The 13,355-nt window shown below is 41.7% G+C and overlaps 1 protein-coding gene across 1 annotated transcript in view; it reads left to right on the top strand.

Moving 5' to 3' along the window:
• CRIM1 (cysteine rich transmembrane BMP regulator 1 (chordin-like)) overlaps positions 1-13,355 on the top strand; it is a 262,797-nt gene that overhangs the window by 231,776 nt on the left and 17,666 nt on the right. Inside the window, exon 14 of the mRNA XM_006882357.1 lies at positions 12,925-13,119. Within this exon, the coding sequence (XP_006882419.1) occupies positions 12,925-13,119 (195 nt within the window). The remainder of the gene's footprint in view (positions 1-12,924; positions 13,120-13,355) is intronic.

Genomic DNA, 13,355 nt, shown 5'->3' with positions numbered 1-13,355 from the left:
TCTTTGGGCATAGGCTTCCTATTCTAAGAAATAGAATCGAATAAAGCAGAAAGAGTCTTCCAAAAAAGGTCGGAAAGCTACGGTCCAGTCTGCTTTCACAGCTGTTGTGATAAGTACGTGGAGGTAGGAGGCAGCCCCCATGGCCGCCTCTGCCTCAGCTGCTTCTCCTCCTGCTAACAAAGATGGATTAAGAACAAATGTTTTATCATTTCCAGGCTGAAAGTTGTATTCAAGTTTCACGTTTAATCAATAAATACTTATTTTTTAACTTAAAAGTCATTTGCTGGAAGATGCACATCAACACATTAAACCTCGGCCTCACTGAAATTGTCTGCACCCTGTGTATCAGATTTAGCAAGACATCAGTGGAGCTCAGCTTCAAGGACTCGCTGGTCACTGTCATCCCCTATCTTTGCTGTATCTAGAAGACTGAGTAACTTGTAAACTTCGCTCAGATCCGTTCTTCCTTGCAATTTTAAGTCTGCTTTTTACATTTTAAAAAAAATGGCACTGACTTCTCATACAGGAGGCTCTTACATTATAGCGTCCACTTGCAGAACAGGCCCACCTCAGGATACAGGACTGAAGAGGGGGTCCTCAGAAGAGGCTTCATAGGGCCTTCATTTACAAGACAATAAATATAAGCTAGTGACATTTCATTCCTGTGAGGTAGATAGAAAAATAGTGTTATAATGCACTGTTCTTGATTATAAACTCACATTTTTAAAATTACTTCTTTTCTTAACCACATAAGTGGTGTCTTTGGAAAGATTGGCTGCCTTTTCCACTCCCTTTTCTAGAGTTTTTGTTACGCATAGTGTGCACAGCTATGACTAAGTTGTTTCGTGAGAGTTTTCTTTAAATCCCTCAAATATAGATCAAACTGAGGTGTAGAATGTTAGTGGAGCCTGTTGTTTGTGGGGCACAGTCCATATGGACTTGTACCAGTGACTCAAAGGAGGCATTGCTTTGGTGGTTTGAATCCACCAGTGGTTCGTCAGGAGAAAGTTGGACAGTCCTCCCATGTGATTTACAACCTTGGAAAACCTGCTAGAGGGTCAGCTTTGAGTCACTTCCAGCTCAATAGCAGTGAGTTTGAGTTTCTGCTATTTGTGGATCTTTTAAAAATATTTGACACATTTATTTGGATGTAGAATCACTCGAAGCTTATGAGACCCTCCAGATCAGCTCCTCTGGGGGCTTGGGGGTTTTTTATGCCTGGTAGTCTGTTGCCTCCCCAACGCCTAGAGCAATCCAAGAACCCTCAGAGCACATACTTGTATAGAAGCCAGCCCCACACGGTACTGCTGTTCAGGACTCTTTGTCAGTGGGACTTCCTCTGATGTTGGATTCCACCCACCGGGATCCCAAAGCAAATTACTGGTCAGTTCTCTAAATACTATTCAGGAGATAGGAAGAGCTGCTGCCATTTCTAAAGCAGGTTCATGACCACCAGACCAGGCACGCTGGGGGCCTAGAGGCTAAGGCGTTGTTCTCCTAACCCCAAAGGCAGGTAGTGCAAATCCCTTCAGCCACCTAACGAAAGAAAGGTGGAAAATCGCCTCTTGTGTGAGTTACAACCTCTGAAGACCAATTAGAGGGTCATTTACTTGTTGGTTCAAACTTGAAGGCAATGAGAGAGAGCAGGTTTAGAATCAGATTTAGTATCTACCCTGGAAAGTTGTCTCATTCCGTTATAAAGTCTAAACAGAATTCGGGTTGGAATGGATTTTCATTTTACTGTCTTTGCACAAGGGAAAAAGGGGGGAAATTGAGGAGGCTTTCTTTTCGAGGGTTCTTATATAACCTCAAATGTGCTGACACCCCAAAGAACACGGTTCAAATCCACCAGCTGCTCCACAGGAAAAGGATGGGCAGTCTTCTCCTGTGCAGTTTACTGTCTCTGAAACCCACTGGAGGGTCAGCTTGGAGGTTCCAGAGACACATAACAACCCCCTGGTCCGCCTCAGGGAGAAGCTGTGACTCCTTAAATCTTGAAGTTGGTCTTTACAGGAGAAAGAAATGATATTCCAAACTTCCCCCAGCAGTTAATTTACTTTAGAGTGTAATTAGCAAAATAGCTCAAAAGTGCAAAGTTCATCCTTTACAGTCTGTGCCGCTTGCTTTTCTATCCCAAAAAGTTCATTCATCAGATTCAAGTAGCTGCAGAAGTCAACTGTGAGTTAACTTTCAAGGCTTTACCCTCTTTTCTCCCTTTCCTTTTCAGCCAGAATGAGGAAAAGTGGCAAAACCCCAGGCTACAATTGCTGAACTCTTACCACTGAAAAGCTGTTCATGTTTTTATTGTAGTTATATGTGAGCCAGGATGATGTTTGCATTTTAATCCAAAGAGGGATGGGAAAGTCACAGCCTATGTCTGAGCACCCAGGAATTAACCATCCCAGCCAGCCGAAGAAGCCTTCCCACCTCCCTAGGGCTCCAGGCTCCTGACACACAATGTTGATTATTATTGCCAAAGCAGAGTCTCGCCATTTAACAAGACTTTTCAGAAAAAGGCCAAAAGCCACTGGGGGCTGAATTTGATTGATAAGATAGAGGGCAGAGATGAGGAAACTAAATAAGAGGGCTGATCCCAATCAAGGTGTGACCATGAAATAGTAACTGGCTTCCTCAGCATTTTTCATAAATTGGCTCTGGGTGACATTGCAAAAGGAAAATCCCAGAGATGTATGAAGCAACAGCAGTATCCTTGGAATACGTTTTTAGCCTTCTTACAGTGACTGCTTAGGAGCTCACATTTGTTCGGACCTATAACTCTCTCAGTGTGTTTGTTTTAAAAATAAACCTTATTATATTAGCGTCATACCTCAAGTTTTCCTTGGCACATTCTCTTCTAATTCTCTTGCAAGAGGGAGCAGCAAAGAGGGAGGGAGGGTGAGAAAGAGAAGTGTTAAATAGAAATTTTCCTAAGGAGGACCACAAGTACTCCGCAGTCATGTTGCACACAGTCCAGAGAATTGAAGGGTAATTTACCTAAGATACAAGGACCTTAATCCCCAGCAAATCTGAAACTTAGGAGAGTGAGGGCCTGTTTTGCACAGTCCATGGCCACTTCTTACTACCATTCATCTTCCTCATAGCCCTGTGCCTTGATTTTCTTTGGAATTGAAACTGTAATAATATCCTGTCATTGGGCTTTAGAGAACAAATAGAATTACTCATAAAAAGCTTCAGACAGTTCTTGGTACTTACTGAGCATTCAGTAACTAGAAGTTACAGTTATTATTAGGTGCTGAAGAATAAAAATAATGTCATGGTCAACATAAGCAAACGAGTTGGAGTGATAAATATCCCAGTCAAAATTAAGTGGCACAGCCTACTCCATAGCCAAATATAAACAGGTTAGATTAATTTTACTCTTATGGTCCCCTCTCTATTTCTGTTTCTCTTCAGCCTCAGTGCTTAATAAGCTTTTATAGCAACTGTCAATTTAGACTTGTGCAGCTTCCCCTGAAGATTACAATGACTTTATTAACTTACTGCTTAGAACTTCAAACTGCATTAGACTAGCCAGCATCTCTCCTGGAAACATTAAATACTGCACTGTCTTCTCAGAAGTGGCATCTGCAGATTTCAAGTTAGGTTGATCAGCCCAGTTGAACCCTGACAATCAAGCACCATTTAAAAAGTGCCCCTACAAACCAAGTGGTTTCTGAAAGTCTCTGACAGAACTTGATCGCATTAACCCAAATGTGCCCCTTGATGGAGATGACAGATTCCAGGCAGAGACAGACGGGCAGGTAAGAAATAGCGCTGAGCTTCATCCTTCCCCAGAACTTACTCCATACTTTCAGGCCTCTCTTCAGCTCATGTCCTTCCACGCAAAAGTCATACAAAAGCAAAAACATGGCTGTAAAGGCTCATTAACTAATAATCTTACCTGACTTCATGGCCAGGTAGTAGCCACCTAGTAAAACATTAGTCATGACTTGTGTGAAAATAGTAAGATTTAACTTCTTACTTAAGTAAGAGTTACTTAATTTCATTTGGAACGCATAGTTGTAAAAGCAAGGTTGAAAAAACAAAGTCTGCCATAAGGAAAATGTATTGGCATTCTATTCAAAAGTTTAGGTGTAAAAGGATGAGAGAAAACCACTACCAGCAAGCAGCACTGGGAATGGCGGCTCTGTTGCCATCTCTAAGAAGGGTCCCCTCATGGATGGACAGCCCAGGGAAGGCAGGCAGGTGGCCTGGTTTTGATTGTCCCCTGCTCATCACAGTTCAGTCTTTTCCAGATCCTGAAAGTGTTGGACAGCAAGAGAGTTGTTCAGTTTTCCAGACACCCCAGATGCCTTTGAGGTAACATGAAGCTGGTTCTTTGTGTTCTTGACATTAAAAAAAGGAGCTGTAAAGTAAAGCAGTCTTCTTGGACCAGCAGAGGGCATGGACCTAATGGCTAAGTGGAGCCAGGGTGACAGGCAGCCTCTGACTTCTCTCTGAACCTGCATTTCTCCAGTGATGGGCTGGTCAGCCGGGCCTCACAGGATGGTGCACTGAGATTGCCCTCCTGGGCTCCTGAGCACAGTGGGCAGCAGCGGTGCTCAGCTTGTGCTAGTTCTGCTCTTGAAAGCTGGTGTGTGCATTTTTCCTTCAGAACTGTTGGGTGCCGCTCTTGTTTCTCACTGCAGCTCCTCTGCCCTGCGTCTTAGGAGAAAAACGGTTGTGAGGACCAGCCAGTTATTTGCTCATCATGTGGCTTAGCTGAACTCTGCACATGGAACGAACACACTGTTACAGACTTCTGCAGCTCTCCCACCCACCCTCAGTTCCTTTGTCAGGTCTTCTTTTGGGCTGTTCTTCCCTTTACCAAATTACTCCTTTTGGCCAGTGCTTTTAGCCAGGTGACTGACTTGCATATACCTCTGTGCTTCCTCTTCAGTTTTCTTAAACCTGGTAAGAGCTTCCTGCTCTCAAGTCTGATAAATTAACTCAGTTGAAAAATGAACTGAAGGTGACGTCCAGATGCTTCTGAGGTAATCAGTGCTGAGTGTAGCTTAGAGGGAGCAGAGAAACGGTTAGAAATCTAGAAATCAGGTTCATGCTTGTCTCGGCCCACTGGCTGCAGGAAGATAATGTCACTCACTGTGACTGCTGGAGTTTCCAGAAACTCCCTTAATCTGAGTTTCGTTTCCCCCCCTTCAGTCATCACTCTCAACCTGCCAGAGTTTCTCAGCAGCCTCCACTTCAGTGCCTCTTACTGTGTACTTCATCCTTTTGCTACTTTGAGTTTTTAAGCCTTATTGAATTTAGCAAAGGATTCATTTTTCAACCAAATAAAATGAGAAACTTTCATGACACCAAATACATAGTCAGAAGTTCTTGATTCAACCCATCCACCTAAGGCATTCGGAGTAGTTGCTCATCTTCTCCTATCACTTTGTAAATATTCTCGACAGTGATCTCACACAGTCACTGAATGAGTAGTTATACAAACACTGTGTAGTGCTGGAGCTCTGTATTTGTTCTTTGGAAGGTTTTCTGTAACTTGGTTTTCCTGCAGTTTGTTGTGATTCTTTCAAGTGGGCATAGTTCATGAAGAATTGTGGGTTCAGGGTCTTTAGAACCATCCTCACCCTGTATTCCTCCTTTCAATGTACGTGTGTGTGTGATTTGTTTTTAAAGAGAAAAAGAAAAAGCATGGGAGAGAACATTGCTTTTCTGTGCCATGGAGTCTGAGCTGACCCTTTAGCAGGTGTTCAGAGGCAGTAAATTGCACAGGAAATTGCCTGCAGAGCCCCTTGTGGATTTGAACCACATGCATTTTGGTTGGCAGCACAACTGCTTACCCACTAGGCCACATAGAAAAATAAACATGCACTGTTAATCCTGTAATCACTGTTAACATTTTCATTTCTTTATAACCAACTTTATTTTTTAATTTTTCACTTTGCACAATTGAGTTTCTATTACATAAAGAGGTATATTCGACTTTCCCCACAGTGATACAGTAGTCTTTCATATGAGTTATTTGAATGTTCCCTTATTTTTTACTGTTTGTCCCCCAGATTTCTTGGTATTAGAAACAAAGTGAAGGTGTTGTTAGACCCCATATTCAGGAACTCACAGCAGCCCTGTGTTCAGCAGAACAAAAGTCCACCAGGCCCTGTAGAGCCACTCTGTGTGAGCCACTGACACAGCCCCACACTGTGTCATTCCATCTCATTCAGAGTCCTTTAACACCAACCCTCCACTTGACCAAACATGTCTAGAGAAAAATCATTTCAGGCCTTTTCAGATTATTTTCTTGGCATTGATTTCTGGAAATTACAGTTGTTGCGTCGTAGGACTGGGAAGTTTTAAAAGCTACTTAATGAATAATGCAAATTTTACCTGTACTGGTACTTCGTGAGGGACTGACATGCCCAACCCAGCCACAGGCACTTTCTTTCCTTAATGTGCCCTAACTCATTTCTACCCTAGAAATGATTTGAAGGCTGTATTCATTGAAGCCCAGAAGGTGAGTGTCAGCCCCTGCAGTGCTGCCTGTTCACTAGGGTGTCTGGAGCAGTAAACCTGACCATGTTCCGGGCCAGGGAAGTGCCTACACCGGGTCACCCATGGAAGAGACAGAGTGGTTTTTCATGCCTTCCTCTCCGCATCATGGCAGTTTGCGGAAATACCTCTCAAGTCTTTCATCTCCATTACTCTTTTCTTCAGTTATGCTCATCTCACGCCCCCTTAGGTAGCACCTCCACCTTACCTACCCTGTTTAGTCTTTTATATTGTCGTGTTCCAGGTTAGCACCTTGGAAAGAAAGCCAACAAAGCACCTTCTACTAAGGAAGGAGTCACAGTTGCTGCTCGTTTGTCCTACATATTTTATAGTTGAGGCTCAGCTTCATCTCTAACCTGCCTTCACACCCCACCAGGGCTGTCTGTTTGCGCTCTATGTTGCATGGCTCCGTGTTAAATTCATATTACAGTAGAGAGCTCATTGTGACTTCCAGGCCCATCTCCAACACTTCTGTGCAGTCTCCTAATCAGGACCACGTCTTTTAGTATTGACATAAGTATTTCTTGAATGAACGAGTACTCTTGAAAGGTTTTACTTGTAATTACTTTTTTAAATGTCTTGACCTAATCTAATTTTTTATGCAATTTCTTTATTCCACTATGAACTTGTCAACGAACTATTCTGATTTTACTGATAACAAATAAAAAATTTAAAGAGTAGCTTAACTTGTTAAAAAATGCCAAAGGTTAGCCTTATAAAAGTCTTTTGGGTCTCTTTCTTGTAAAAAAAAATGTATTGGTTTGGACCTAATCTAATTTTTAAAAGAGATGTTTAATCTATTAAAAAAAAAACCCCACACAAAACACTCCTGCCATCAAATTGATTGCCAGCACCTCCTGTCAGTGTACAGGGCAGAGGAGGAGTGGCCCAAAGGGCTCCGGAAGTGGTAATCTGTACAGAAGCAGTCGGTCCCATTTTTCTCTTACAAAGTGGCTGATTTCAACTTCTGACATCTCACCTTATTGCCATTCAGTCAGAGTTGACTCCTAGGTAACCCCCCAGTGGGTTTCCAAGGCTGTAAATCACACAGGAGGAGATTGCCCATATTTCTTCCGTGGAGCCACTGATAGATTCAGACTGCCTCAGAGAACTCAGCTTTTTGGACTAGAGCAGCCCTGACGTCTTGTTGTTCAGTACAACCCTATGAACAACAGATCTGAATCCTGTCCAACTCATATCTCTGGCATACCTTGCGCCATTGCTGTAGTCACTTGACATAAATAATGTTTATTAACTAAGTGTATTGTCACATACCGAGAGTCTTTGCCTAAACCTTTAGAAAATACACATCAGGACTTGGCGTTTTTATACTAGACTGTTGCTTTCATTCTCTTCCTCTCCAAGAAGACACCTGCCCGTGGTACTTGTAAAAGCAAGAGCATATAGTGGCATGGCAATGATGTGGGAAGAAAACTTTAATTTTTTTTTCCCTCCAACTCCTTTGAACTTAAGTGAATTTCATACTGTGTTACTGGTCCTTTACATAAACTTTTGAAAGGTTTATATGAAATATAATTAGTAATTCTGCTATATGAAGAAAGATTTCCATTCACAAAGGATTCTCTGGCATAATAGACTCTGAATTTAGTGGCAGAATCTCATGTATTGCATGAACTGCTGACCAAAGATCAAAACACTAATTGGGCTCATTGGATGGTTCTGTTTATCCATTTGATGTGCATATTCTGTATTTCTTAAAGAAGTATTATAAGGAGTCAGTATTATTAAATGCCATCTATCATGGCTTTGTAATGACCTTGTGTACTCTTCCTGGATGATACTCTTGATATCCTCTCACAACCCATCTGGTCTTCACTCATTGGTGTTCAAGGCCTCAAACCTGTTCCTGAGATGGTTCTAAAATTCAGGTGGGATACACTCAAGGTCATATTTTAGTACCTGTGGATTTGATTTAATTTTCCTTCGCTTCAGCTTGAACTTGCATATGAGTAATTGGTGGTCTGTTCCACAATCAGCCCCCGGCCTAGTTTTCACAGCTGATACTGAGCTTCTCCAGCGGTTCCTTCCACAGATGTAACCAATCTGATTACTATGTATAACAATCATCAGGTGAAATCTGTGTATTTACCTGCATTTATGTTTCTTAGAAAATGGATTTGCAATGAATAAGGCATTTATTGTGCAAAATTCAGTCATTCTATCTCCAGCCTCATTTCTGTCACTGAGTTCTTGTTTTCCAACTACTGATCCTTCTTCTCCGTTCCCAACTTTTACATTCCAGTGACCCATTATTATTAATGCATCTTGATTGTATGTTCAGTCAATCTCTGACTGTAGTAGTTGGTGGAAATCTTCTATTACCTTTTCTTTGGCTCTGGTTGTTGGTGTATATATCTGAATTATAGTAGTATTCACTGGACTTCCTTATATGCGTATGGATATTATCCTGTCACTCATAATACTGTATTTAAAGACATAACTAGAAATTACTTTTTAAATTATGAAAGCAACCCCCTTTTTCTTCAACTTTTTATCTCTGGAGTAATAGGTCATATGATCATCTGACTAGAAATGTCCTATGCCAGTCTATCTCATCTTGGCAATACCTAGTATGTCATCCAGGAAGAGTGCAAAAGGTCATTACAAAGACAGAAGAGAAAGAAAAGACCAAAATGCATGTCTGAAGAGACTCTGAATATTGCACTAGAGTGCCGAGAATCCAAAGCAGAGGGAAGAATTCAAGATATTAAGAAGCTGAACAGATGATTTCAAAAGGCAGTGCAGGAAGACAAAATAAAATATTACAATGCAATGTGGAAGGAACTGAAGTCAGAAAATCAAAGGGGCTGAACTCACTCAGCATTTCTTAAGCTCAAGGAACTGAAGAACAAATTCAAACCTCAAGTTACTACAGTTAAGGATGCTTTGGGCAGAATATTAAGTATAAAAAGTATAAAAGGAAGTACAAAAAGAAGATGCAAAGAGTATACAGAAGCACTCTACCAAAAGGAATTGGCAGACACAGAAGAATTTCATGAAACAACATATAAGCAAGAGCCTATGGTGATGAAGGAGGAAGTTCAAGCTGCTTTGAAGGAATTGGCGAAAAATAAGGCCCCAGGAATTGATGGTATACCATTTGACATATTTCAACTAACAGATGCTACTTCTTGACAAGTTTTGTTAAGAAATCTGGAGGATAACCACTTGGCCAACTGACTGGAAGAGATCTATATTTGTTCCCATTCCAAAGAAAGGTGATCCAACAGAGTGTGGAAATTATCGAACAATATCATTGATATAACATGCAAGCAAGATTCTGCTGAAGATTATCCAAAAATGACTGGAACAGCACATCAACAGAACTGCCAGAAGTGCACACTGGGTTGAGAAGGAGTCATGGTACTAGAGTTATTATAGCTAATGTCAGATGGATCTTGGCTGAAAACAGGGAGTACCAGAGAATTGTCTGTGTTTCATTGATTATATTTGACTGTGTGGCTCATAACAAACTGACTGACTCTGAGAAGATTGGGAATCCCAGAAAACTTGATCATGCTAATGCGAACCCTATACTTGGTCTAGGAGGCAGTCGACAGAACAGAGCAAGGAAACATTACCTGGTTCAAAATTGGCAAGGCTGTACACCAGGGATGTGTCCTATTGCCATACCTTTTCAACCTGTATGCAGAACAGATTATCCAGAAGATTGGGCTGTATAAGGAGAAAAGTATGTTATCAGGATTGGAGGATGATTCATCAGTAGTCTGCATTATGCAGATGACACAGCCGTGCTTGCTGAAACTGAGGAGGACCTGAAATGCTTGCTGCAGCCTTCAATATGAATTGAGGCTCAATATCAAGAAGACAAAGATTCTCACCACTGGGCCAATTGGGAACATCAGGATGGATGGTGAAGAGATTGAGATTGTTCACAGCTTTAGTTTGCTTGGCTCCACAGTCAACATTCTTGGCACGAGCAGCCAGGAAATTAAAAGACGCATTGTGATGGGTAAGTCTGCTGTTAGGAACCTCTCCAAAGTACTGAAGAACAGTGGTATCCCTCTCTGGAAACTAAGGTGCACTTGATACAGGCCATGCTCTTTGCAGTCACTTGTTATGCATCAGAGAGCTGGACAATGACTAGGGAGGATAGAAGGAGAATTGATGCCTTTGAGCTATGGTGTTGGAGAAGAGTATTGAATATACCATGGACTGCTAAGAAAACGAACAGGTTTGTCCTAGAGTGGCTTAATCCAGGCTACTCCTTGGAGGCAAGAATTCTGAAGCTTTAGCTGACATACTTTGGATAAGTTGCAAGGAGGGGCCTGCCCTTGGAAGAGGACTTCATACATGGGAGGGTGGATGGATAGTGCAGGAGAGGAAAACCCTCTATGACATGGATTGATTCAAAGACTGGAGTAATCAGGGTAGGTGTGTCGGAGACCGTGAGATTGTCACAGGATAGAACAGGTTTTAGGGTTGTTGTACATAGGGTCACTATGAGTCACAGATGAATTGACGGCATATAACAACAAGAACAGCATCATAGGTTTGGTTTGAAAGCTCTAGATGAGATTGCTTTTGGAGGACTTTTTAAAGATGAGTTTTGAGGCCAGCAGCGTATCAGAAAATTTTCTTCATGCAAATTTATAAATACAGTAGTTATTTTAGTTAGAAAAAATATATTTACCAGAAGATTATATTTTACTAGAAAAAAAGATTTCCATTAACAGTTATAACTTCCCATGTTTGATTACTCAGTGGTCCCTTGTTGAACTTAGGTAGCATTACGTCAGGAAAATGATGGAATACATGTTGAAAGACAGTAAGTTTATAGTGGCCTATTCAGTAGGAAGTTGTGCTCCTAACCCAGAAGTGGTCAGTTCAAATACAACAGTCACTTCACAGGAGAAAAATGGACAGTCTCCTCTCATGTGATTTACAGCCTCTGAAAACCCACTGGAGAGTCAAGTATTAATTGGTTCTGACTAAACGACAGTGAGTTTGAGTTATGTATTTTAACATTTGAAATAGATTCCTCCCTGGACTTGCTTACTAACTCTGCAGTGAACTCAGGGATACAAAATAGTGTACTTGATAGAGCACATATGCTTGTAGTTGAGGAAAAGAGACGATGGGAGCCAAAGACAAGCTTGTGAGCCTCCCCTAGAGACGATCAGCCAGAAGCTTTATTCCGTTCTTCACTGAGGATGGCTTCTAGCCCCTGTGGAGCTCTTAGCTTCAAAATTTGGAGTACTGGATGTAAAAGACTCCTCACATAGCTCTCATTGTCCTCCTGGACATTCTGGATTGTTCTTTAGTGTGTGTAGTGACCAGTGTCCCTGCAAGAGCTTCCAGATGCCATTCAGAAAGAGCAGGGAAGCTCCACTGGGTGCCACAGCTTTGCTAAGGAAATTTTCCTTCCACATTCGGTTGATAGTTTTTCATTCCCTAATGACCAGGGGCAAGGGGAGCAGCCTTTCGAATCTGAGCACATAATTTCTTTAGATTACTAGGAATTATCTTGCTACTGGCCTGTCATTAGTGAGGAAGTCCTCACACCACTCCAGATTGCCCCATCTCTGCTTTGCTACTAGAACTACCGGTCACTTACTCTTTTCTCTGAGCACCATTTCTTGTTCTGTAGGGAAAGGTTAAGTCCAAGAAAAAGGAGCATTAGAGGAGGAAGATGCTAACAGGTGGCAGGAGGATGAGCACAGTGAAGGGGGGAAAAGGAGAATGTTCTTGTTTTTTTTTGTAAATATGTATAAATAAAAATAACTCCTTAGAAATATTTAGTTCTTAAAAATTTAGTTTGGAAAAATAAAGTAGAAATGGCTTTATCGATGCGGGGGAAATCCACTTAGCATTGATAAGTAATGAAAGAAATGGTTAATGTAATGCTTCCCTCCAATATAGGAAAGCAGAGGAAACCTGCTACTTCATTTGGCCTTGTTGTTATTGTCCTTTACTCTTCCTTTATATCATTTACAGAAAGAGTAACTGAAAGTAGGAGTTTCTATTCAGAAGTTTGAATCCATCTTTGTAAATAGGCTCAGCATTACTTTCTGTCTCTTTCCATGTAGAACATACTCTCCGAACACATTTCTACTTTGCATTTTTATTTTAGTGGTTTTGCATACTATGTTAACCAGCTGTAAATTACTAAATTAGTATGTTTCACAGTGACAGCCTGAAAGGTCTTCAGTCCAGTGGGTATCATCGGGTGGTTACTGTTACCACCCCTTGTTGTGCTCTCTGAGCCTGAATCTGGTGTATTAGCAAGAAGGAAACAGATTTGCTAAATTGTGAGAGTGCAGATATGCACTGTATTTAGGTAGCTCTGTCTCCATTTACTTCCTAAGTATAACTGATAATATTTGCCACTTTAGGCAGCTGTCTGACATGTGCTTTTCTTTCCACCAGAAGACACAGTCCCAAAGAAGGTGGTGTGCCACTTCAGCGGGAAGGCCTATGCCGACGAGGAGCGGTGGGACATTGACAGCTGCACACACTGCTACTGCCTGCAGGGCCAGACCCTCTGCTCCACAGTCAGCTGCCCTCCTCTGCCCTGTGTTGAGCCCATCAACGTGAAAGGAAGTTGCTGTCCAATATGCCCAGGTATCCAAGTCTTCAGCTTGCCATATTGCAAACTGTATGGCTGAAAGCAGAGAATAACAGAAGAATGTCTGTCTGTGTTTCATTGATTATGCAAAGGCATTTGACTGTGTGGATCATAACAAACTGTGGCTGACTCTGAGAAGAATGGGAATCCCAGAACATTTAATTGTGCTAATACGAAACCTATACTTAGACCAAGAGGCAGTAGTCAGAACAGAGCAGGGTAACACTGCATG

Source organism: Elephantulus edwardii, unplaced genomic scaffold, assembly GCF_000299155.1.
Source record: "Elephantulus edwardii isolate Elephantulus edwardi_28Jun2011 unplaced genomic scaffold, EleEdw1.0 scaffold00019, whole genome shotgun sequence".
Taxonomy (NCBI): domain Eukaryota; kingdom Metazoa; phylum Chordata; class Mammalia; order Macroscelidea; family Macroscelididae; genus Elephantulus; species Elephantulus edwardii.
The sequence above is the reverse complement of the archived record's forward strand: the minus strand, read 5'-3'. Positions and strand labels throughout refer to the sequence as shown.